The 25,549-nt window shown below is 45.1% G+C and overlaps 1 protein-coding gene across 8 annotated transcripts in view; it reads left to right on the top strand.

Moving 5' to 3' along the window:
• Positions 1 to 25,549, top strand: part of TNRC18 (trinucleotide repeat containing 18) — a 125,506-nt gene that overhangs the window by 50,884 nt on the left and 49,073 nt on the right. For 6 of the 8 annotated variants that reach the window (XM_061599385.1, XM_061599387.1, XM_061599384.1 and 3 more), the window contains exons 5-13: positions 3,632 to 3,734; positions 5,442 to 5,647; positions 9,638 to 9,784; positions 10,913 to 11,097; positions 13,253 to 13,673; positions 18,157 to 19,086; positions 21,378 to 21,553; positions 22,454 to 22,590; positions 23,006 to 23,134. In XM_061599385.1, coding sequence (XP_061455369.1) covers positions 3,632 to 3,734; positions 5,442 to 5,647; positions 9,638 to 9,784; positions 10,913 to 11,097; positions 13,253 to 13,673; positions 18,157 to 19,086; positions 21,378 to 21,553; positions 22,454 to 22,590; positions 23,006 to 23,134 — 2,434 coding nt within the window. The remainder of the gene's footprint in view (positions 1 to 3,631; positions 3,735 to 5,441; positions 5,648 to 9,637; positions 9,785 to 10,912; positions 11,098 to 13,252; positions 13,674 to 18,156; positions 19,087 to 21,377; positions 21,554 to 22,453; positions 22,591 to 23,005; positions 23,135 to 25,549) is intronic. The other 2 variants (XM_061599383.1, XM_061599386.1) reach the window with 2 other exon arrangements.

Raw genomic sequence — 25,549 nt, 5'->3', positions numbered from 1 at the left:
TTTATGACTGAAACGAATCTCCAGTCACCTGGGGGGGGGGGTCATTTTTGCCACCAGCTCCCAAGGCGTGCGCCTTCCTGTGTGCATCAGTGTCCCTTCAGCCTGGCCATATCCTTCTGCCACAACTGCCTGCTTCTCCATTCTTCACTGGCTGTGCCAAGACGCACAAGATGATTTGGGGCAGCAGGACAACGCCGACTGCTTGGCCGCTGTGAGAGAGCATGAGTGAGGCAGATCTGTTCGTCCTGACGAGGGAAGCATCCCTCCCTGCCTCCCTCCTCCTTTCTTTCGGAAAAAGAGAGACTTGGATATCTATCAATCCGTCTGCCGCGGTGCTTTTGTTTCAGGGGCTCGTTTTTTCCTCTTTGCTGGCACCCGTCCTCTGCTCCACCTCACTCTTGGTTCCCACAGCCTCGGCCCTGTTGTCTCTGCTTTGGCTGGAGCCAAGAGACAGGTCTGGTAGCCAGCGGAGGAGATTTGTTTGTTTGAGCCGGTCTGAAGGGCCCCCCAGCCTTGCTCTGTGTCTATCCCCCCCACCCTCCGGCTGCGTTAAATGTAATTTACTGAGCAGAACTAAAGGCCTGCAAACAAGGGTTGCATTCTGTCAGGCTGCCCAGGCTGTTGCTAAGCAATGGAGCTGGCTTTCATAAAGAAAACAAGGCCTTCCTTTCTCTCTCTCTCTCTCTCCCCCTCCCTGCCCCGCCAATGTCCACCCTTTTCCTGTCCTTGTACACCAAGAGGCATTCTCCTAATAACATTAGCTTGCTTGCACCGAGTGGAGGGTGCTTGAGTGTTCAAAACCTTTTTAAACAGAGAAAAGCAAGGGCTTTACTGGGCTAATCTTGTAGTATTTGGCAAGTAAACCTACACGTATTTAATGCAGGGCATTGGTTGCCAAGGAAACGGGGCCTAAGATTTCTCTCCACTTTCTCTACTGTAGTCTGTGCATAACTGATTGAATTTCATATGCGCGTCATGCGTCACGTCAGCGTATTTTATAAAGACAAGACTGGCCATTGAGTTGTGAGAGACAATTGCTGACTTGTAAATTGGGGGCAGGGGGGCTGTCCTGTTGCAGGAATGGGGTGATGTTTATGTGCAAGTGAAAGAGGGCAAGGACTCTGCGCTGGTTGTCCTCTCCCCCCCTTGTTATTTGTAGTAGGCGTGGAACTCCATAATGAACCACTGTAACAACAAATAGTTTGAAATAATAATGTTGCTTGCAAAATAAACATCAAAGCAGGGGCTTGTTTTGTTAAAGCAGCTTCCAAAGCTGATGTGGCATGCACAAGAGTGGCACTGGAGAGGGCAGGTGGAGTCCGGAGGCCGACACCAACTCAGGAGCTCCTGACAAGCTGCCAGACATTTTTAATAAATAAATATGGGTCACCGAGTGTGGTGGTGGTGGACCCCTAGGCTGATGGAGACTGGCTGTTGGTGGGGCTTAGGGAGCACTAAGATAACCCAGAATCAGCTGGCATCAGATACACAGCATTTTAGTTGTGGAATATGGCACATAATGCAAAAAAGGTTTGGTGTAGATGAACCCTTGATAAGGAGGTTTGGGAAACTAAAATGCCAAGGATCTGTCTTCCTTGCTCTCAGTGTTTCACCAACAACTAGTTTTGTTGTTCTGGCGCATGGCCACTGTTAATAACGTAATTATCACCATCTGTACTTTTCTGCTTTTCATTTCCTTCTGATTTTACTGTTTACAATCTCCTCCTCCCACCCCCACAACCATATGTATATGTGTACCCCACATATATATATGTACCTGCAAATCAGGCTAACACTTCATGCATGTGCTGAAGTGAACTGCAGTCCATGAAGGCTAGTGCCATAATAAATTTGCCAGTCTTTAAGGTGCCACAAGATTGCTTTTGCAACAAGGAACTAACATGGCTACCCTTCTGGAAATTGTGGCACTCTCTGTTCTCACTTCAAGGACCATTTCCTGAAGTCTCTGTGCAGTTCCCAGGTCCCTTTTTACCAGGGGTGGCCCTCCTTTTTTTGGGGGGGGGTGAGGGTGAAATACCTGTCCTTAGAAAACCAGCACCACTTTTTTAGAGATGCCTTGTTAAAATGTTAGCGTGGGATGCTAGAGTTGTCATACTCCAGGGTTTACCTCCCTTTTCAAGGTCTTTCAAATGCAAAGACAGTGTTGCTGCCAGGATAAGACTTTGGGGTGAAGGCCAGGGCCCTACTCGCAGAATGAGCAAGAGGTCTGGCTTACCTCACTATGGAGACAGTGAAGCAATACACATTGCCTTCTAAAGCAAGGGGTCCATATAAGACCATTGAACCTCACCGGATCACTGGGAATAGATGCGTCGCGCGTCTCATCTCTGGTGAACTTGCATCTAAATGTATGTACAAGTGGAGTGTTGGAAGCATGCCCCCCTGTGTTTGCAAATAGCAGTGCAAGTAATTCCGTTGGATAAGCATTGGATAGGCAGTTCGGCAGTTGACAGGAATGCACACACTTGCATGAGGGCAACTCGTGGTGGTGCTGGTGGTTCATGTATCCAATCAATGACAAGGTTGCCATCTCTGTCACCTTTTGGGCCAGGTACATGTGGCTGATTTTGTACACTGCACCTCCAAATTCCTGTCTGGAAATTGGCCCTAAGAGTGTGCATGAATAGGCAGTCATTGCATGGTGGAAGCTGACTGCATCTCTGCTTGCTTCACACAAAAAGGTTAATAGTGTAGGTCATTTACAGAAGTAGTGAGGGTAGTTAGGACATATATGTTTGACAGGTAGATTGCTATAACTTCTCAAACATCCCTGGAGAGATTTCCCATGACTTCCCTAGTTGACTAAACATCTTCTGCTGGTTCTTTCCCGTGAAGCTATTGAAAGTTACCTTGTGCCAGCCTTTCCCAACTAGTGGGCCACCAGATGTTGTTGCACCACAATTCCCATCTTTCCTGACCATTGGCAATGCTGGCTGAGGCTGATGGGAGTTGTGGTCCAACAACATCTGGTGGCCCACTCATTGGGAAAGGCTGCCTTATGCTGACCTGCAAAAGCACTCACAGTGTCGCAGCCAGTGCAGATTTATGCACAGAGGGGCTTCTAAACACATACCAGGTTCACTTTTTGTAATTGTGAGATGCAGCTGTGCAAAGGTGATTCTGTAAAGAGATTGTTCCAGGCAGTTGGGCCACCTTTTAAACGCCCTGCAATGCTGCTAATACAATATTACTCTGGGACATTTGGGAAATTGAAATAAGATGTGTGGGTGTCATTTTAATTTTTCACAGTGCCCTGGTCTGATGCCATATCAGAGGGCATTGTGGAAAATTTAAATGGCAGTTCCCAGGTTCTTTCTGCTGGAGGTAGGGATGCAGTTCAGTTCTCCCAAATATTACATTATTCGTCTGGCTGTCCACTATTTAACATAAGTTGCATATGTTATGTAACTTACATAACTTACGTTCATTTCAGTGAAAAGGAAATGTCAAAGCAATGTAAAAAAAAGTCATGAATTTAAATCTGCAGCTTTAAAAGCTCCAAACGACAACAATGTGAATGAATCCCAACTGTATTTGCTTGACTGATTTCCATTCCTGAGCACAAACATGAAGTTGGTCTTGTCAACTGTACTTTGCTGGTACTTTTTAGGCCATGGACGCTCAGATGAGGATTGTGGGGATGATCGGCCGCGCCATCGAGACAGCCATCTCCTGGCAAGTCGTCTGGAACGAGACCAGGAGAAGCTCCTCAGGTGACCTTTCATGATGGGGGCTTTATTTGGTGCACCTTGTCGTGTGCGGATGGCTTCTCTGCAGCTGCTGTCCTAGGAACGTGTGAATGTAGGAATGACCTGGGCAGGGACAGTTGTTCAGTGGTTTCTTCACCCTTGAATATTGTGATTGGTGGAAGAATGGACAAAGCAAATGGTGGCTGAAGGAACATACTTGCCTCTAAATACTAGTCTCGGGGAAATGCAAGCTATTGCCTTTCTATCCTGCTGGTGGGCTTCCCATTGGCTTCAGGCTGGCCACGATGGAAAACAGAATGGCTGGACTAGATGGCCTTTGATCTGACCCAGCAGCTGGCCTCTTTGGATGTTCTTCCTTTAATTCCTGTGTCTTGGAATAGATGTCAGCTATATAACATGCCCCCCAGTATCAGAGCATCAAAGCAGATCTTGAAGTTCAAACATTTTTTTGTAATGTCATGGACTTTGAATTTTAAGTTATGATTAATTAGGCATATAGTACCATTATTGTACCTGTTGCTTTAACAGCAGGTGAGGGCAAATGGTAGATCAGGATCTATTGGTAGATTCCTGTGTGATCTGCAGCAGGTCAGCAGGAATTTCTGACTCCCAGTTGTTGAACGGTAGGAGCGACAGCAAAAAACCACCCCACCCCATCCAAATTAGGCAGCTCAAAAAAGGGTGCATTGAATGGATATCTAAGTGTGCAAAAGGACTGTGAGCTCTTTTCTGGTGCTGAAAACAAATTCCTGGGCTGAGCATGTGTTCAGAGGCACCCTCTTCCTTAATTTTAAGGGTATGTCTGGCTCCCTTGAGCCACTATTTTGCACCTGGTACTGGTTAGTGGACCTCAAGGGTAGTGGTATTTTTTAGTAAGAAACAAAGTAGATCCCACAAGCCTGAAGTTGCCCACCCCTGCTTTCAGCATAAGCAGAAAAGGCAGGTCCATGCCCCGTGAAGCTGGCATTCTACAGCAGCCTTCCCGAGTGGTGCCCTTCAATGTTTTGAACTATAGTCCCCATCAGCCCCAGTTTCATATCCTAATGCTGGCTGGAGCTGACAGGAGTTGTTGACCAAAACATCTGGAAGGTACTAGGTTGGGGAAGGCTATTCTAAAATTCATAATTTATATAAAATAAATAAAAGGAAAGCACTTCATTATCCCACTTACAGGCCACTGCCAATTAAAAATAATGGTCCTAAAAATGTAACAGACATGTTTCAACATTCAGTTGCTTTCAGTGACCAAATATTTATGGTCTAAAACTAAAATAAATACAAATAGTAATGGTTTGGATCTCAGATAGGGAAAACATTGTTTTAGAAACACAGGGCAGGTAGAGAGAGGCAAGTGTAACAACGGAAGAATAACAGGGAGGACAGTTATGTGTCCTTAGGCCTGGAGAGTCTGTTGGCTTTCCTAATTTCAAAGCATGGTTGTTTGACTTTGTTTATCAGGAATGTGTACTCTTTCCGTCCCCGCCCCCCCAGTTTATATTTTGACAATTTTATACCCTGGAGCGTCTGTGCCTCTAGCTCAGCCTTCATCAACCTTGTACCTTCCAGATCTTTTGGAGTCCTACACCCATCAGCTCACCCAACATGGCAGTTGTGGCTGTGGCTGATGAGAGTTGTAGTATAAACATCTGGAGGGCACCAGGTTGGCAAAGGCTGTCCTAGCTTCTAACCCCTTTCTTTCTTTCCCCTCAGAGAAAGCAAAGAACTGGCTGACTTTGCTCGGATACATCCCAACAGCTGCACTGCAAATGGTTTGAACCCCAACCTCATGGTGACTGGGGGGCCACCCTTGACTGGCTCAGGGCGATGGTCTGCTGACCCAGTATCACACCTGGCACCTCACCCATGGATACCCAGGACTGGCAGCTCATCAATGTGGCTAGCAGGCCATCCCTATGGTGAGTCTGCAGGCACCAAAGGATGATGTGAGAGCTACTTTAAGGATTTGGTTCTCATGGAGAGCTGTAGGATCTGAGTGGGCAAATAGTCTATGAAGTCATCGTCCAGCACAGCTATCACTCTTCTTTGTCTATCAGTGGCACCATTTCCTTGATTGCTCTTAGGGGGCCGTGGGGGCAGCAATGGAACTTGCATGGCTGCTTTTGGCCGCTGTTACATTCAGGGCTTCCCAGTCCTCAGAGTAGGGGGATTTGGGGTAGTGCTGAGATTTGGCAGTCTCCAGTTCCCCCATTTCACATTTTTTCCTCTTCCTCTTTCAACAAGCCTTTTACGTTGAGACCTTATCCCAGTCTACGTTTGTCTTGGAATTGTTTTTTAATATGGTTTTTAACCTTTTAATTTTTAAAAGATGTTTTAAAGCTTTTAAAAATGTTTTTTAAAAATGGTTTGCTTTAATATATTTTAAAGTCTGTTTTTATGATGTTTTAAAGTGTTTTTATTGCTTTTGTTTGCTGCCCTGGGGTCTTGCTGGGAGGAAGGGTGGGATATAAATAAAATGATAAATAAATAAATATTTAAAAAGTAATATAAAGTAATATAAGGTTACTAGTTCTTATGGTCATAGGACAAAAATGTCCCAAAAATATGTTTAAGGAGGTTGAAATAATATCTTGTCTCTGATCAGCTCATTAGTAGAGTTAAAGTCTTATTAGTGGCTTCAATAAAAATAAAGCCATCTTATTAATTATTATCATTTATTTGTTTCAACAATTTATAGACCGCTTAATTGCAGTTGTCTCTTAGTGGTATGCAAGTCACTCAATACAATAAGAATAAAACTCAGTTAAACTTATAAAATCAGAATTCGTTGCTGGAATGAAATCGTCTTCAGTAGGTGCTGGAAGATCAGCAGGGAGTGAGTGAGCATCTGACCTTAACTGGAAGGGAGTGCCATAAAAGTTGGCCCACAATACGAGTAGATATGAGCTGTGCATCCAAGCCATATGGGACCACTAACGGTGACTCCCCTGAAGACCTCAGTGTTCAGGCCGGGATGCAAGGGATCAGGCAATCCTTGAGGTATCCTGGACCCAAGTTGTTAAGGGCCTTGTAAATGAATACAAGAACCTTGAACCTGGCCCGGTAGCGTATGGGCAGCCAGTGGAAGCTCTTGTGCCTTGGAGTTATGCACTGGTGATAGTCTGTCCATGGCCTGTTCTGTGCTTTGTGTTGTGCGTGACACCCACAACAGCGATAGTACAGACACAGAGGGCGTTTAATGCCAAGGCCTTAGAAATGAGTGAGCTGAGGCAGCGATGGTGATGGGGACCCGCTTCATTCAGTAAGGCTCCCTGTCTGCCCCCATATTCTCACGCCCAGGCTTCACTGCCCACCCCAGCCCCACATATCTTTTGCTCCCCATTCTTTTCTTTTTTTTTCAATAATTTTTATTCAGATTTTCATAAAACATACAAGACAAAATCATAAAACATTCAAAGACAAAAAACAAAATCAAAAATAGTTAAACAAAAAGAAAAAAAGAAAAAAAAACAAAAATAAAAAATAAAGAGTAAAATATTGACTTCCCATTTGTCAAAGATCAAATCAGTTATAAGTCTATAATATATAGCAATCCTGTCTCTTAAGTCATATTATAAAATCACTTTCCTCCAGTAGTTATCTTACTTAATCATCAAATCTCATAAACATTACTTTATTCTTTCCACAAAAAGTCAAAGAGAGGTTTCAATTCTTTAAGAAATATATCTATCAATTTTTTTTTTCCAGATAAGCATATCGATTAATCCATCTCATTACTAATTATGATAATCTTATTGTCATAACCATAGTCAAAATAAACATTTCAATTAATCCATCACATCAGAATCTGTTAGGTTCAGTAATTTCAGTAGCCATTGTTCTATTATCTCTATTAGTTCCATTTTCCATCTTCCATCTTCAGTAGTCTTGTTAAGTCCAGTAATTTCAATATCCAATCTTCCATTATCAGTATTCCATAATAATCTTGCTGTCAAAGCCATAGTCATATAGTAAGAGTCTGATGGGAATTACCTCTATCCCAAATATTTTCTTGCCATCCATTCTGAATAAGTTGCTGAAATACTGCTGTAAAATCATATCTCTGTTCTTTTTTTCAAAATACACTGGGTCATCTCTTAAAAGTTTTTCCATTGTCACATGGCTGCAGTTAATTCCATAGATTTTCTCTATATTGGGCTCCATCACATCATTCCAGTCCAGAAGATAATCCATGCCATTGATAACTTTATCTCTAGAATCTTCATTAATTTCTTCAGAGATAACATTGAGTTCCAAACAATAGATTTTATTTCTAAAGTCCATAGACTCCAAATCTTGTTCCTGTTCCACGTTTGTTCCAATCTCCGGGATCTCCTCTCTCACAGGGACCCCTATTCCAGTCTCCAGGGTCTCCTCTCTCACAGGGACCCCTGTTCCAATCTCCGGGGTCTCCTCTCTCACAGGGACCCCTTCCAGGGTCACCTCTCTCACAGGGACCCTTATATCTTTAATCTCCTGCTTCATTTTACTCAATTCAATTTTCGTTATCTCAATCTCATCCATTATTTTCTGAAACATAGTTATTTCCAGATTCTCAGCCACTTTCTTAATTGCCATTTTAAAAGAAAAATATAGGAAAACCACTTCTTATTTCAGCAACAATTGGGTTAATACTCCAAACTTGGTGACATCACAGTATAAACAGAGCAGACAGCCTTATCTCTCCAATAGTTAAGTAAACAAAATGCAGTTCCCAGGATCGAAACAATTAATGGCAATCGTCAAGAAACAGATTCGTCAAAATAAAATAGACCAAAAAGAGAGTAGTCTCAAAACAGTATAATATTTTTCAAAATAAAAATCTGGAATAGAAATCCCTCTTCTGTGTGTATCTTTAGAATGCAAATCCAGGACAGCTTTTTGCAACAAAAACAGAGATAAGCTATTAATTAGTGCGTAGCAGAGAGAAGTTACGGCTCCCCAGTGAGATGTCAAAAACCGATCAATCTGGCAAATCTCTTTTAAACAGCAACAATTTAAGTCAAGTAAAAGAAAAATATAGAAAGAAGGGTGCTTGCCTGTTAGTGCGTTCTCTCTTAGAAGATAAGATGAACGTTCGCTTTATCAGATAGAGCTTGCTGTTGAAAATCCGTCCCACCTTCGTCGGCTGGACCTCGTCCCATAAATTAATGAGATCTGGTCGTCCCAACAAAAATAGGCTTTGAGGTTAATCTCTTCGTTTCTCCCTACCCGGGAGAAGTTTAATCAGTCAAAAAAAAAGAAAAAACTGACTGATATATCTGAATAAGCTTCTTTTGAGGCAGGAGCCCGTCTCAAAAGCAGGCACAGGCTAAGTCACCCTTCCCGGAAGTCGCTCCCCATTCTTTTCATCCCACTCGCACACTCCTTCCTCTCTCACTGCCCAGGCATTCTATAATTTGCATCCTTAAAATCAATTTGTCAAACCAGGAAAAGGTATGGAAATGACTGGCATAGTGCAGTCCAGTTGTCTTCATTCAAGCTTTGATGTTTTCAAAAGGACATCATTCAGGCTTGTATAGCCAGTCTCCCATCTGGTTACCTGTGGCGAGCAAGGATTGCTTCCAGGGCACAGAAACTTAATACAAAAGCTACTTGACCGTTTCTCTCTCTTTTTAAGGCCTAAGTGACTAACAACACAATCCTATGAATGTTTACTCGGAAGTAAGACCCATGGGGCTTACTCCCATGCATGTGTGCATAGGATTGTAGCCTAATGTAGGCAACTTGCGTCTTCACACAGTTCTAAGTTGTTCTAAAGCTGTGTGTTGAAACCACCAGTTCAGCACATGGAGATGTCAGCTTGGGTTGATTGGCCATGTCAAATCCTGTATTAATTTGCCTCTCAAGGCCCAGTAGCAACTGTTTTGCCTGTTGGGTTTCTGTTCTGATGACAGTTCTCCTCTTAGGGTTCGGCCACCCTTCTCTGCACCAAGGCATGACTCCCGGCTTCCCAGCTAGCATGGGGGGAGCACTCCCTTCTGCCTACCAGTTTGCCAGGGATCCTCAGTCTGGCCAGCTTGTTGTGATCCCCAGCGAACACCTGCCACACTTTGGTGAGTACCTAAGCAAGGAGGGATGGCTCAAAGGGTGCTGTGGAAGTCTCTGGAGACTAGATCTACCTTCAGGTCTCAAGGGCCAAAGCTCAAGCCCCATTTCCTTCTGTCCAGGTGCATCTTTCTTCTGAATGCACCCCTCTGTTGTTTGTTCAAACGCATCATAAGAAGTGATAGAAAACTTGCATTATGGAGAAAGAAGTAGGGACTCTCCTAATAACAACCCTGAACACCCCCAATTCTAGTTAGTTTGTTGTGGATTGTATGCAATGAAATCCTACTCAGAGGAGATCCATTCATAGAATCATAGAATAGTAGAGTTGGAAGGGCCAATTAATTGGCCAAATTAATGGGCCAATGTTACTCATGTCCATTATTTTCAATGGGTCTACTCTGAGTAGGACTAATGGTGACTCCTACCATAGACATCCTGAAGTGATTTACAGTAGTAAAATACAAAACACATTAAAAGTTCAGTAGCCCTCTAAAAACAGTAGCTTAGGGGGCTGGCAGAAAAGGTAAGAAGGCCAAGGGGTTGCTTCTCCTGTAACTCTTAACACTGTTAGAGCAAACTATTTTTCAGGATATGATTAAAACATCACTCTTTTCCTAGGGATGAGTATTTATGATAGCATTTCCCTCTCAAAAATTATTATGTACATTTTTTTGTGTGGGGAAGCTTCCTATTTTGTAATGTGTGTATGTAGGTTCTGTTATTGTGTCCTTGCAAGGAACTTGGCGCTGGATGTGGAATTCAGCATGTTGACAATCACGTTTCCCTCCATTTTTGAAAAAACAAAGGAAAACCAAGTTTATAGGGAATTCTTGATGTAGTCTCAGAAGCCAGAAATGGGACTGAAGGATTTCCAGAGAACAGGCTTCTGTGCCCATGTGTATAACAAAATCATGCGAAACGGGCAAATATATGCATATCTATCAAACTGCACAATTTATAGAATTCTGAGTGGAGCAGAATTTGTGTGGCTTTGGTGTATGAAAGCAGTCTTACGTGTGATCAGCCAAGTAAAGAAGGCTTATTTCTTGTCCTTTGTGCCCCAAACATGTTTTTTAAGTAGGTTGTGATTTCATTTAACTCTCTCTCTCTCTCTCTCTCTCTCTCAATTGTAGCAGAGCTGATGGATCGTGCGCCGCCTCTTTGGCCTGCTATGTACCCCCCTACAAGGAACTCCCTCCAGCATGCTCAGCAGCTCCAGCTCTTGTCTCACCAGCAGCTGATCCGCCAGCATGAGTTGTACATCTTGCAGCAGCAGGCGGCGCATGCCATGGAGTTGCACAGAAGCGCACAGTTGGTGGTAGGCTCCAGAGTGCTGTGACAAAGTGCATCATCCGCTATAATAATGCCAACCTCTCTTAACCTCTGCAGTAACATTCTAAAAACCAAATTAATCTTCAGGTTCTACTTTCCAAAACAGGATCAACCAGCTTTGCCCAAGCCAGTGCCTCTAGATTTTGGACTACCACTCCCATTATCCCTGGCTATCATTGATCACTGGAGTTTTAGTCTAAAACTTCTGGAGGGAACCCGGACGGGCAAGGCTGGTATATACAGATGTCACTTGAAGACTGGTCTGGACCCATATGAGCCCGTCTGGGTCTTAAGAGCAGCCCCAGATCCTGTGTTCATCTAGGTCAGTTAGGCTGGCAAGTAAAGAGGCAGGGCCTTTTCAGTAGTAGTCCCCATTGTATGGAAGTTTCTCCCAGCAGAGATCTAGATCTTCCCCCTTTTTGCTTTTAAACGGGCTATAAATCCATATTTGTTCCAAATTGCTGTTGATTAAATTTCCTTTAGAACCTTTGGGGTGTTTTTTTTAAAAAAATCACATTCACAAAAAATATACCTCTGGCATATTTATTATTTATTTATTATTTATTTATTAGATTTATATCTCTCCCTTCCTCCCAGTAGGAGCCCAGGGCAGCAAGAGTTAGTATCATATTACTACAGCATAGATATGCTGTGGAAGATACTGGAAGTTGTCAGCAATGGGAAAACAAATTGTATGGATATGCCACAATGCCAAAATTAAAATATTATATATGGCAGACATAAATTTTTTGTACAAAAATGAAGAGTATTTATTGAATATTGGGGGGAAAACCCTACATTCTTAAAAGAATATGATTTTATGTTCCTGACTTATTACAAATTTGGCATTTTCTGTTTAGCTCACTCAGCTGATTTTGTATTAGTGGACATGAAATAAACTTTATTTCAAAGAATAAAAATAAATTATTTTATTTCTTTTGAACATCTGTTCACCACCCAATCAACAAAGTCCTCTGGGCAGTTCTCACTAAACAGCATACAATTAAAACATTAACATATTGTAAAATGGTTAAAATATTAAAAACCAGTCAGTTCAGCTTCCTGCCTACAAACAGCATAACAGCATTTGAAAGTGAGCAGAACAATCTGTTCCAAGGGCAATTTTTTTTAAAAAAAGGATTGGGAGAATCAAAAGTGACCCTGCAGCAGTGTGTGATATGTTAGTATCTATCAGTTAAAGGTAGGTGAGGTGCGGAAAGGAAATGGAAGAAAGGAAACATCTGTTCCTGGACCACAATTCAATGCTATGTGAGCTTCAGCACATGGAGAACTTAAAAGCAGCTTTATCCTGAGTCTGCTCATTGGTCCATCTAAACTGTTGTTGTCTACTGTGGTTGACAACAGCAGCTTTCCAAGGTGGCCAACTGGGCTCTTGCCCAACCACGCTATGTTGATTGATGACATTCTTTCAGTTAACTTGCAGTTTTCCACATGCAAAGCATGTACTCTGCTACAGAAAAACTGCCCCAGTTCTCAGTGGGCCTCAGCACCGACTGGTTTTAATAAGTCAGCTTCATAACCCATGGTTTGAAGTTGGCTTATTATGAAACTGATCAGAGTTTGCCTAAAACCAAGATCCTGGTTCATATGTAATTTTAAACTAAAATTCTTTAAAAGTGAAACTAAATGCAACAGAAGTCCCCCTTCAGCCTGCATGGGTGGAGAAAAGGAGAGTGCGCAAGCCAGATGCTTCATTCGGTCTCATTGATGCTCATGTACCTGGTGCTAAACCATTATTTAATGCAGGAGTCACCAACCTTTTTGGGCCTGTGGACACATTTGCAAATTGGAGAAACTGTTACGGGCACCACACGTATCCTGCAAGTAAGCGCACAATGCAGTCCATTCTGTTGGCTGCAACAGATTGCTTCTTTCAAGCCTAATTTCAGGGGAGGGGAGGGTAGCACCAGGGAAGTCTCTGTGGGCACATGTGTACCCCTGAGTGTTGTGTTGGCGACACTTTTTTTAATGTTACATGCGCACGTAGCCACTCTCTTATTCGTAGATATTTGCACAGTGGCAAATTTTGACAAACGTATTTCTGTATAATATCAAAATTGACTCTGTGCATGTAACGAAACTACTGTTTTTTAAGCATCCTTTCTTTTTTTCCCCAACAGGAGAGGTTAAAAGCTAGTGAGCAGCGGGTGGAGATGGAAGAGAAGATATCGAAACGGAGCCTGGACAATACTAAGTCAGGCCTCGCCACCTCCAGTTCGGGCCTCTTGCACCGGAAGCCTCCCATCCTGTCCCCCAGCACTTGTGCGTCCTACAGCAAGGCAGTGAGTCCACCTCCCCTGTCTCCCACGGCCTCTCCTGTGTCTGTGCTCAAAGCCGAGGTCATCCAAAAGATGGAGGAGCCACCTACGCAGCCAGCCTACTCCTACCCTGCTACCCCCGTCTCCCATCCTTCTAGCCCACCCCCTGCTTCTCCGCCTCCGGCCCCCGCTGTCCCTCCAAAAGAAGAGGAGGAACCCGAGAGCATGGAGAAGAAAGAGCTGGAGAAAGAGGCCTCTGGTCCTTACCAGGCTTTGTTCCCAGGTAAGAGAGCCAAGCTGAGGTGGAGCACCCTTGTGGGCTTTGCCCTAACTCCCTTTCCTTTCCCGATTTCTTCCTTATCTCTCTCCTGCCTCAAACCTCCCCCCCCCCAACAAGGCAATGTGCTCCCTCTCCACTGAAGGCTTAAGGGAGACATCAGCATATGGAAAAGGCAGTGCAAAGGCTTTCATGTGACATAGATGCAGCAGAAGCTGGCAAAATCCCTGGCGCTTGGTCACCCTGGTGTCTGGGAAAATCAGGTCTCGGGCCTGAGAGTCTTTTCTTTGTATTCCTGCCCGGGCCTCTCCTAAAACTTTGGTTTGTGCACTCAGGAGATGCTGAAAATGCTTGCCCAGGTCCACATAAAGGTTTTGCACCCGCATTCCATTTTTCTCCTCTTATCAGGGCGCTTTGTTGATGCCTGTGGAATGAGGCTAGTAGGGAAAAAGGATGCTTCGTTCTTCTTTCTGGACTTCTGGTGGCTCATGAGAAGGGCAAGTCAGGTGTTTCTCCTGTACAGAGATATAGGCGCTCCCAACAGGGCAGAGCACTGACCCTGACACACACACACACCGGTCTGAATGGAAATCCTGCCTCTGGGATTTTGCCAGGTTGCTCTAGACTTCTGGGATTTCACTAGAGAGGTAGCATGACTAAGTTAATGGAGTGCTGGATTTGGACAAGGGAGACCTGGGTTCAAATTCCCACTCTACCACAGACCAGTCGGTGTCAACCTAACCTATCTTGCAGGGCTGTTGTGATGATAAAATGGGATAATCCTATGTACACTAATCCTATGTGATAATCCAATGTATGCTGCCTGGAATACCTTGAAGGAAGGGCTTGAATACTTTAAAAAACAAACAAATACTTGAAAAAAACATTTGGGCTTGAATATTTAAGCTGCAACCCCACACGCTTTCCTGGGTGTAAGTTCCATTGAACTTTGTGGTGCTTACTTTTGAGCAGCTTAGACTTGTGTGGCTAGGTTGATACCCTGTTCATATTTATCTGGGAAGTAAGTCCCATACTTACCAGGCCAGTGACCCAGGAAGCATGCATGTCCCTGGGCCAGTGATGCTAGTGAAATCAGGTGGGCACCAGGCATGACAAGACTTCAGAAGGATGGACAGTTCATCTGGGTAGCTAGCTGGGCCAAAATAACTTGAAATGGAAGCAAGGGTAAAACCCATGCAATTTAATTAGCAAATATGTAAACCCTATTAAATTCAGTGGGACTTACTCTCAAGTAAGTGTCTATAAGATTACAGCTTTAATCAGTTAAAAAGCATTTTGATCCACTTAAAAATGTTCCCTGACTAAAAATCAGATCCCCCCCTTTCAAATTAAGGCAAGTATCATCTTAAAAGGACATGGAGATGGTGATCTGGAGGTGGGGAGTTTTTTATCGACCCCATTGTCATGGACAGATCACCGCTTGCTGAAGTTTAGGCGTACAGCCACCCTTTCCCTCCGCAAGGGTGGAGGACCTATTAAGCTGGTCCGACCTCGGAGACTAATGGATCCTCTGGGTTTCCAAAGGGCTCTGGGGGATTTTCCGGCTGATAAGACAGGCACTCCTGTCGAAACCCTGGTCGAACTGTGGAATATGGAAATGACCCGGGCCGTGGACACGATCGCTCCTGCGCGCCCTATCCCATGCAGAGCTCATGCAGCCCCGTGGTATACTCCGGAGCTGAGAGCGATGAAGCAAGAGAGGAGAAGGCTTGAGTGCAGATGGAGACGTACTCCTGACGGATGCAATTATGCCTTGGTAAGTGCCTCCACTAAGTTGTATACAGAAGCGGTGAGGGCAGCGAAAAAGCAATACTTCGCTGCCACCATTAAATCATCTCTCAACCGCCCAGCGGAGCTCTTTAAAATTGTCCGCGGGCTTTTACATTCTAGTCCTCAGGATATTATAGAACCTTCAGAAACCCGCTGTAACGAGTTCGCTGGGCACTTCCAAGATAAAATCTCATGCATCCACCGGGACTTAGACTCCAGTATTATGGCAGTTAAACCTAATGAGGTATCCGGAGCACGGTCTTGTCCTCATTTATTGGATGAGTTTCAGTTGGTACACCTTGAGGACGTTGACAAGGTGCTTGGACTGGTGCGTCCAACCACCTCTGTACTGGATCCTTGCCCCTCTTGGCTAGTGAAAGCTGGCAGGGTTGGAACAGCTGGCTGGGCCAGGGAAGTGATAAATGCCTCCTTGAGAGATGGAGTGGTCCCTAGTTGCTTAAAAGAGGCAGTAGTGAGACCACTCCTGAAGAAACCTTCCCTGGACCCAGATAATTTGAACAACTATAGACCGGTAGCGAATGTTCCATTCCTGGGCAAGGTCTTAGAACGGGTGGTCGCCAGCCAGCTCCAGGTGCTCTTGGATGAAACTGATTATCTAGATCCGTTTCAATCCGGTTTTAGGCCCGGTTTTGGCACTGAAACAGCCTTGGTCGCCCTGTACGATGACCTATGTCGGGAGAGGGACAGAGGGAGTGTTACTCTGTTGATTCTCCTTGATCTCTCAGCTGCTTTTGATACCATCGACCATGGTATCCTTCTGGGGAGACTCATGGAGTTGGGAGTTGGAGGTACTGCTTGGCAGTGGCTCCGCTCCTACTTGGTGGACCGTCTCCAGAGGGTAGGGCTTGGGGAGCATTGCTCGACACCCTGGACTCTCCATTGTGGAATCCCGCAGGGATCGGTCCTGTCCCCTATGCTTTTTAACATCTACATGAAGCCCCTGGGTGCGGTCATCAGGAGCTTTGGAGTACGTTGTCACCAGTATGCTGATGACACGCAACTCTATTTCTCCTTTTCATCTTCTTCAGGTGAGGCTGTTAATGTGCTGAACCGCTGCCTGGCCACGATAATGGACTGAATGAGAGCTAATAAACTGAGGCTCAATCCTGACAAGACTGAGACGCTGTTGGTGAGCGCCTTCTCTGACCAGATGGTGGATGTTCAACCTGTTCTAGATGGGGTTACACTCCCCCTGAAAGAACAGGTTCATAGCTTGGGGGTTCTTTTCGATCCATTCCTGTCTCTCGAGGCGCAGGTGGCCTCGGTGGCACGGAATGCGTTCTACCACGTTCGGTTGGTAGCCCAGCTACGTCCCTATCTGGAAAGCGACGACCTCGCTTCAGTTGTGCATGCTCTGGTAACCTCTAGATTGGATTACTGCAATGCGCTCTACGTGGGGCTGCCTTTGAAGACAGTTCGGAAACTACAGCTAGTGCAAAACGCAGCAGCTAGACTGTTGACGAGGACTAGGCTGTCCGCACATATAACACCTGTTCTGGCTCGTTTGCACTGGCTACCTATCTGTTTCCGGGCCAAATTCAAAGTGCTAGTTTTGACTTATAAAGCCTTACACGGCGCGGGACCACAATACCTAGCGGAACGCCTCTCCCAATATGAACCTACCCGTTCACTACGTTCAACATCTAAGGCCCTCCTCCGAGTTCCGACTCACAGAGATGCTCGGAGGGTCGTAACAAGATCTAGGGCCTTTTTGGTGGTTGCCCCCGAATTATGGAATAGTGTACCCGATGAGGTGCGCCTGGCGCCTACACTTTTATCTTTTCAGCGCCAGGTTAAAACCTTTTTATTCTCCCAGGCATTTTAATTCTGTCTTTTAGCTTTTAATGTATATCAGGTCGTTTAATTGTTTAATATGTATGCTTTTACTGTTTTTGTGATTCTATTGTATTTTATCCTATGTTGTGCACCGCCCTGAGAGCCTTCGGGCTGTGGGCGGTATAGAAATCGAATAAAATAAAATAAAATAAATAAATAAATAAAAGACACATTCTCTCCCTTATGTGAGAGAGAAGTGGCGGCATTCCTAAGATAATTCCCACCATGAGCTTATGGCACAGCCTGAGTGCACACAATGCTGCAGCATTGCTAGAGTTAAGGAGCCATGAGACAGATCCATCCCTTGGATGAGGAATGGACCACAGAAGCATCATGTCAGCATTGCTGTATAGATACCGATTGCAATTGCATGCTTGACCTAAAAGCAATGTGTGTGGCTTTTAATGAACTCTTTGTTTTTTCCTAATTTAATTGATTAATTGACTAATAATGATTAATTAGTTGAGACTTCTGTAATCTATTGACATCCCAATTATTCTTTCTTCTCGCACATTTTCAAGCCTATCTTCATAAGGGTTGTAGGATTTGTTTTTTTTTAATGGCTGCTGATTTCTGACCCTTGTTTGATGCAACTAGGGCAGCCTTTCCCAACTAGTGGGCCACCAGATGTTGTTGGACCGCAATTCCCATCTTTCCTGACCATTGCCAATGGCTGAGGCTGATGGGAGTTGTGGTCCAACAACATCTGGTGGCCCACTAGTTGGGAAAGGCTGAACTAGGGGATCTGCCCAGCCCTATTTTAGGAATTCACCTTAGGGGAGAATGGAATTCGCTCCTCCTCAGTGTTTGTTCATGATACCAGCCACTCTTTCTCTTGTAGAGATGCCATCGGGATATCCATTCCAGTCCCTTCCTGCCTCTTTCAGAAGACACTACCCGTACCTCCTTCAGCCCACTGCAGCATCCGATGCAGACGGCCTGGCCCCCGATGTCCCACTTCCCCCTGGGGATGGAGAGCGCCTGGCACTTTCTCCAGAGGGCAAGCCAATCCATCTCTCCCCATCCAAAATCATCAAACCCATGCAGGCTGCAGAGGAAGAGGAGTCTTTGGAAGAGCGGGTGAAAACTGAGGTAGAGATGGATGAAAACCAGGAAGGTGACAACTGCGAGCAGGATATGGAGGCCTTGAGCATGGCAGCCTCTGTTGCTCACCCAGTCCAGGACATGAGCAGCTGCAACCTTCTCATGCACCGCAGCAAAAACCGGAGCAGCTCAGAGCATGAAGAAGCAGCTCTTCAGAACTGCCAAGGTGTGTATCAAGGAATGGCCTGCTCTGCAGAAATGGAGAGCCAAGTGGAAGCTGCTCCTGGCCCTGAAATCTGTCCTGTCCACATGGACTATGACGGGGCATTGTTACACAGTGGTAGCGAACAGGCAGAGGAAACGTCCCTTGCCACTGAACTGCCTCATGTCAGCTCTCCCCGGGGAAGGGAATATCCTAGCCTGCTTCAGGAAGAGGAGGGGCCAATCTTGGCGAGGCCCTGCTATGGGAACGAGTCAGTCTCCTGCCAAGTCCCACCCCTGGACATCAAACCGGAGGACCCCCTAGCGGGCATGAATGCCTTAGCGGCAGCTGCTGAATTGCCTCAGGCGTGTTCGTTGCTGACCAGTGACAGCATCACCCAAGAGGCGGTAGTGAACTTGGAAGTGTCCTCTTCTCTGTCACCAGAGCACACCTTCCTGCAGGGGATCACGCTCTTGAGTGAAATCGCAGAGCTGGAGCTGGAGAAGAGGAGACAGGAAACGCAAGGTGAGTTTGTGAGCTGAGCGCTATATTCCTGTGCTGGAGAGCCAGCGAGCCTCCTTGGACACAGCGGGACCTCTTCTTGGTAAACATGCATAAGTTTGGGCTGTCAATGTCTGGCTGATTGCTGTTGGCATTCAACAAACACCTGATGCTGCTTCTACACAGAGTCAAACCATTGGTCCATCTAGCCCAGCACAGCCTCCTCTGACTAGCAGCAGGTGTCCAGGGCAGCAGGCAGGGGTCTCTCATTCCCGCCTACCCAAGAACCTTTTTAACTGGGTTGAACTGGGGGATTCCAGCATACAAAGCATGCACTCTCCCACTGAGCCTTGGCTCCTCCTGAAGGCGAAGGACAAGGGACAAGGCCTGGATAAGATTAAGGAATGGGAGAAGCTATCGCATAGACACACATACCTCGCCCTTTGCTTTCCTGTTCTGGGTAGCTCTCAAACACTTTTATTCCTTCATTCATTCTTTATAGAGAAAGCTCCAAAGTTGCTTAAGCACCAGAGATGGCGGCCTTGGTGGCCTTCTGGATGTTGCAGGATTATGGCTCCCATCATCCCTGACCATTGGTCATGCTGCCTAGGGCTGATGGGAGCTGAAGGCCAACGACATATGGAGGGCCGCCGATGTTCCCAACCACAGACTTGCACAGTCTTCTTGCAGTGCCCCAAGTCGATTAATGCTCAGTCTCAAGAATGCTGTGACCATGAACACTCTGAGGCCATTCACTGGGCCGTGTTTAAGAACTTCTTTTTCAAAGTCTCCCAAATGTACCAGGAGTGTAACAGGGCAGCGAAGGAGAGAAAAGGGACGTGCCTCTTGCATGACTGAGATGGGGAGACCAAAGTCCCTTCATAAGAATTGCTTTGTTGGTTCAGACCAAAGGCCATCCAGCCCAGCAGTGACTGGGGTGGGCAGGGAGGACTGGATCTCAAGGCACAGCAGCAGCAGCAGTGATGAAGTCAGTGGGCAGGGTTTGAGCATGGGAGGAGGGTGAGCAGATTCAGATGCCAAACCATGGTTTGGAGCTGAGCCTTGGACTTGCTCTGGCTTTCCTTTTACTTTCCTTAAGTGCTCTAGTTCCCTCCTTAAATTTTGGCCCACACCATGCCATGATTTGCCATTACGTCTGAACTAGGCAAATTATGGCTTGCTCAAACTCTAGTTTGCTGGGAAACCGTGAACATGAGAATGTTAGAGCGGTACGACCATGGAACCAATTACCTAGGGAGGCATTCAAGAGACCGCTGGACACCTATCAGTATGCTTTAATTTGGATTCCTGCATTGAGCAGAGGGTTGGACTTGATGGCCTTATAGGACCCTTTGAACTCTATGATTCTATGAATAGCTTGTCTGCTGCATCAGGCCAAAAGCCCATCTAGTCCAGCATCCTGTTCTCATAGTGGCCTACCAGATGTCTGTGGGAAGCCCGCAAGCACTCACCCTACTTGTGATTCCCAGCAACTGGTATTCGAAGGCAAACCACCTCTGACAATGAAGGTAGAACATAAAGAGCCACTAGGAGCCATTGGTACTCTTTTCCTTATGACAGGAGGTCCCAGACTTCTCCTTCCATGGATCTCTTGGAAAACTGCTCAGGGTCTTGACAGACCACTTAATAATTTTTTTTTTTGCCAGATGTAGAAAGTGTAACGTGCTGTGCTAGAAGCTGTATGATTGTAATTGTTGCTGCTTTTGTTTCTTGTGTGTTGTGTTTTGTTGTATTACAATTTAAACTCTATGGAATACAAATTGTAATACAGTAAGATGCAATGGGTTGTATTTAACTAAGTCCTACTCAGAGCAAACCCATTGGAATTAATGAACCTAAGGTAGTCATGTCCATTAATGGGTTTACTTTGAGTAGGACTAGCATGGACTATCACCCAATAAAAGAAATAAAAGAAGAAATAAAACACAAAAATTAATATTAACGTTTAATGCATCTTCAACCACAAACATACTGTGGTCCACCTGAATTAAGCTCACAGACCACTGGTGGTCCATGGACCATAGTTTGGGAACCCTGTTCTACGATACCTTTAATACTCTTTTAAAGCAGTCCAAGTTGGTGGCCACTAGTACATCTTAGTACATAAACTATGGTAGTGAATTCATAGTTGGTGTGTTGTGTGAAGAAGTCCTTCATCTCTCTCACCATTCAGCTTCGTTGAAAACCTTACTATGAAAACAGGGAGGTCATTGTACATGTGGGTGTAGCCTAGACTCTTCCCTGAAACTTATCCATCCTTCTCTGAATAAGTGAAGCCCTAACTGCCTCTTAAGCAGGTCTGGAGATCTTCCCAGTCCGTCCAACCCTGGAGAGTCTGTTAGCTGCCAGCACCCAAATGCTGATGGAAGTCCTTTCAACCCCCTTTATGGACAGTTTGAAAAACATCCGCCTGCCACGAGAACTGAATCCCAACAAAAAGTACAGCTGGATGCAGAAGAAAGATGAACCAGTAAGTAGTTCTTTTGTAATAACTTTGCTTTTAAAGGTGGTGGTGGGGAGGCATGGGGATAGTAATCGCAGCAAGGTCTTGGGGAGGGGGGAACACCCTGAATGACAAGATGCAGCTGAAGGAAGAGAACCTTCTGAATTGTTCTAGTCACCTTTGCGAAACATAAACACAGAAAGCTGCTTTATATCGCCATTGATCCGTCCAGCCCAGTATCACTGACAGCAGTTCTCCAAGACTCAGGCAGAAATCTTTCTGAGCCATAATTCCTGGTCATGATCTGAAGATACTTTCCTGAAGCCAGTGAACTCTAGATTTGATCATTGCATGGACAGGAACGTGACATATATTGTGCTGATGGCTCCATGAATGTTTGTGGAAAGCACAACCTAATCTTCACTGGTGATGGACCGGAGAATAGGTCAGGCCCTCCAGATGTTGTTGGAGTGCAGTTCCTATCAGCCCTAGCCTGCATGGCCAATGGTCAGGGATAATGGGAGTTGTTGACCAGCAACCTCTGGAGGGGCTCAGGTTTCCCATCCCTGGAATAGACCCTCTGAAGCCTATCTCAGGGGCCAGGTAGCTTTATGTGGGTGCAGCTGATCCTTCAGATAACCTGGTTCTAGGTCATTTAGGGCTTTAGAACAAGGACATTAAACTGACTCCAGGAACAAATCTGCAATGGAAGCAACTAGTGCAGGCTTGGTGCTGTGTTGATATGTGTTGACTGTCTTGTCCCTACTAGCACCCCAGCAGTTGCATTTTGAAGTGAACCACATTTTGAGTTTAATGACTAGGCCACACTGTCATTTTAATGAGTTGCACTATCATCACCTTTTCTTCTTCTTCTTCATCCCCCACCCCACCTCAATTCTTTCTGGCTTCCTGACGCCCTCCTCTCAGATGTACTCCATAAAGTCTGCCATTGAGAACATGGATGCCATGGAACTGGACTACAGGATGAGGCTAGCTGAGCTGCAGAGGAGATACAAGGAAAAGCAAAGAGAGCTGATGAAGCTGCAGCGACGGAGAGACTCTGAGTAAGTGGCTTGGAGACCTTCTGGCAACCTTTTGTGGCTGCTGGTTGGGCGCTGTTGCTTTCTGTAGACTTGCGCCATCTTGGCTTTCCTTGTTTACCTCGGTATATTGGTGTGCGTTTTGAACCAAGCTTTGCAAAAATGTTGAGAGCAGAGCAGCAACTTCATGGCTCCTAAATGTGACCTGTGCTCTCCGTGTTTTGGATTTGTGGGCACTCCACTTGCAGCGGCCTTCCTGGAGGATTTGGATTTGAGTAGGTCAGCTTAGAGGTTTGGTGATGGATCCAGGTTCTTGAGTTGTTTTCGGGTTCTTCCAGTTTCTTTTAAACTACTTTTGTTTCCCGCTTTTTATTTTATTTTTTTAATTTTATGCTTTTGTTGCTTTTGGTTAACAGTCAAGCGTGTGGTTTTTTTAAAGGGAAAAGCATGACGAGAAAAGTAGAAGCTTGGCGAGACGAGGCCGAGGAAGGCCCAGGAAGAGGAAGCATGGATCGAGCGCTCTGTCGCCCCCTAAGGAGAGAGGGAAGAGTGACGGCAGGAGTGGAAAGTAAGGCTGAACTGTGGGGATGCCGGGTGCAACAGGGTCTCCATCTCACACATGCATGCACACACACAGTCACACACATGTGCGCACATGTTCTCCTTCAGTGCAGTGTTGAGTTGGTAGGTGCATGCATCCTTAGAGAAGAAGAGTTGTTGCGTGAGGTGCTGTGGCTAGTTGCACAGTGGCTTGCACCAGAGTACACCACACATCGCTGTAGAGGGACAGCTTCTGTAGAGTGGAGGAACTGCTGAATTAGCAAAGTGGGATGGAAAGATAGTTGTTTCAGTAGCTGTTTCAGTAGCAGAGTAACAGAACAGCACATAAAACAAGGCAGCTTGCTTGTGTGTGGGGTCCTGATCCTGGCAATGACTGCTGGGTACTGACACCATCATGAATCTTGTGTAGAAGATGTTTTGGTCTTCCTGTGTAGAAGAACGTTTTGGTCTTCCTGTGTTGAAGATGTTTTGGTCTTCCTGTGTTGAAGATGTTTTGGTCTTCCTGTGTCCTGTCCGTGATGCTGGTTCTTTTTTGCTTCTGTCTTCACTCCCTAGCTGATAAAATTAGATTCTTGCTTCTCCTCTGCTCAGGAGCCTGGATCATTTTGGTTTGCATTTCAGCTTTTTACAAATAAAGGGCTTAAGGAATCCTGTTTGTCTGGATGTTGTGAACCAGGTCATTCTTACTGTCTTAAGTATTTTGCCAAGGCGAAGCCAGCACTTACGCCTTGGCAGTCCCACCAAAGGCTTATAAGGCAATTTGGTGCCTAACTCGGGTGGTTGTCTGTCTGTCTGTCTATCCCCTGCTGTCTATCCAGCGTGTCTTTGCAAATCTTCATCCCTCTGTATCCCTGTGCTTTGTTTTTCTTCTTTGCTAGTTTGGAAGGCTTGGGGATGTCATTGCTATCTGTTTTTGTTTGATGTATACATATAGTATGTGTGTGAACAAACGTGATAGAAATCTTAAAGGAGCTATGTCCTGCATCCAGAGGGTTTGTAATTTGTGTTTTCTTAATGACATACTGACTTCCGCCATCCAGAATCTCTATATGCTGTACAAATCCTTTACTTCCTTCTCCACCTCTGCTATTCCACACTGCTGAATATTATATTATTTATTTGGAGAATTCATATCCTGCCTACTAACCAAAGTACTCAAGGTGGCTTACAATATATTTAAAATTCAGTAAAATAGACAGTACTTACTAGAGCAAGGCAAAGGTGTATGTAAGTTTCCCCATAGTTTTGCAGATGTTCTAAGTGCAGCTGAATCTGTGGCTTGGAAATGGCTGCTGAAGCAGCCAGATGCGAAGTCCCTCACAGGCCAGGAACTGCTGCTGCTATGTATGACCCGGACAGCTTCTGCCGCCACTTGCAGGAGCCATTGGGAGCCTCCAAAGGCCTCCAATGTTCCAGCTTGCCACACTGCTGCTCCATCTCTGGACCGTGTTTGTATGAAATAATCCTGGCCCAGAAATGTATACTCTCTAGTCATGCTATGCAAATGTAGAAATGGACACCAAATGTTGAATTCTTCATCTTGAGAATTTCAGATTTGATATATATTTTGAAAGGAAGCTTCTACTCTTCAGATTTGCAAAGATAATTTTGAACGTAAATGCCTGATGAAATCTTGAAAGCCAGAGCGGGAGCTGAGTAAGATTATTTCTTGATTTGCAGTATTTCTAGACTGGCTTTTAACAACAATCCCTCCCCATTTCAGTTTATCTGGGAGGAGAGTCCCTCTTCGTGAATTGCTTGCCCCCCACCCCGTTACTAGCAAAAGCAGAACAAACCATGCCAAATATAAGCAAACAGTTTATTTTTTGTCTACTTTCCAGCAACAACAAAAAACCAGCTGTTCTTGGTGGTGCAAGATTGTTTCATCACTGAATTTTAATTGTCAATTTAATCACCAAGGACACACTGCCCTGGGAGTGCCTAAACTTAATTACGGATAAAGGCTCTATGGAGTATATCGCTGCTCTCTCTGCTCGTTAGAGTTTTGCTGTGCTAGCTTTAAGCAACCAGATTGGAATAACATCTGCAAGTATGTGTGAAGTATTTGCAGAATTTGTTCTACCTGAGGCGCAGCTTGGTGAATAAGGCTTACCTGTCCTTCAGATGTGAGCTGAACCAGCCGCTCTGGCTTTGTGACAGCAGAGTCTCCTCTTCTTTCTCTGCGATGGCTGCCAGCCAACTCTCCATTGACAAAATAATAGGGGTAGCAAAGGTTTGCTCTAACTGATAAGAATGGGAGATTGTCAGGAATTCTGGGGCTTGAACCTGGAACCTTATGACTTTAGCTTGTGTGTGGCAGCATATGCTCAGACCTTGGCAGCGCCCTCTTGAGGTGCAGAAAGAAATAAGGTTGTGTGACATCAACCCTTGCCTTTGTCAAGATGTATGGAGCCTCTCAGTT

The sequence above is a fragment of the Rhineura floridana genome, chromosome 17, assembly GCF_030035675.1.
Source record: "Rhineura floridana isolate rRhiFlo1 chromosome 17, rRhiFlo1.hap2, whole genome shotgun sequence".
In the NCBI taxonomy this organism is placed as follows: domain Eukaryota; kingdom Metazoa; phylum Chordata; class Lepidosauria; order Squamata; family Rhineuridae; genus Rhineura; species Rhineura floridana.
The sequence above is the reverse complement of the archived record's forward strand: the minus strand, read 5'-3'. Positions and strand labels throughout refer to the sequence as shown.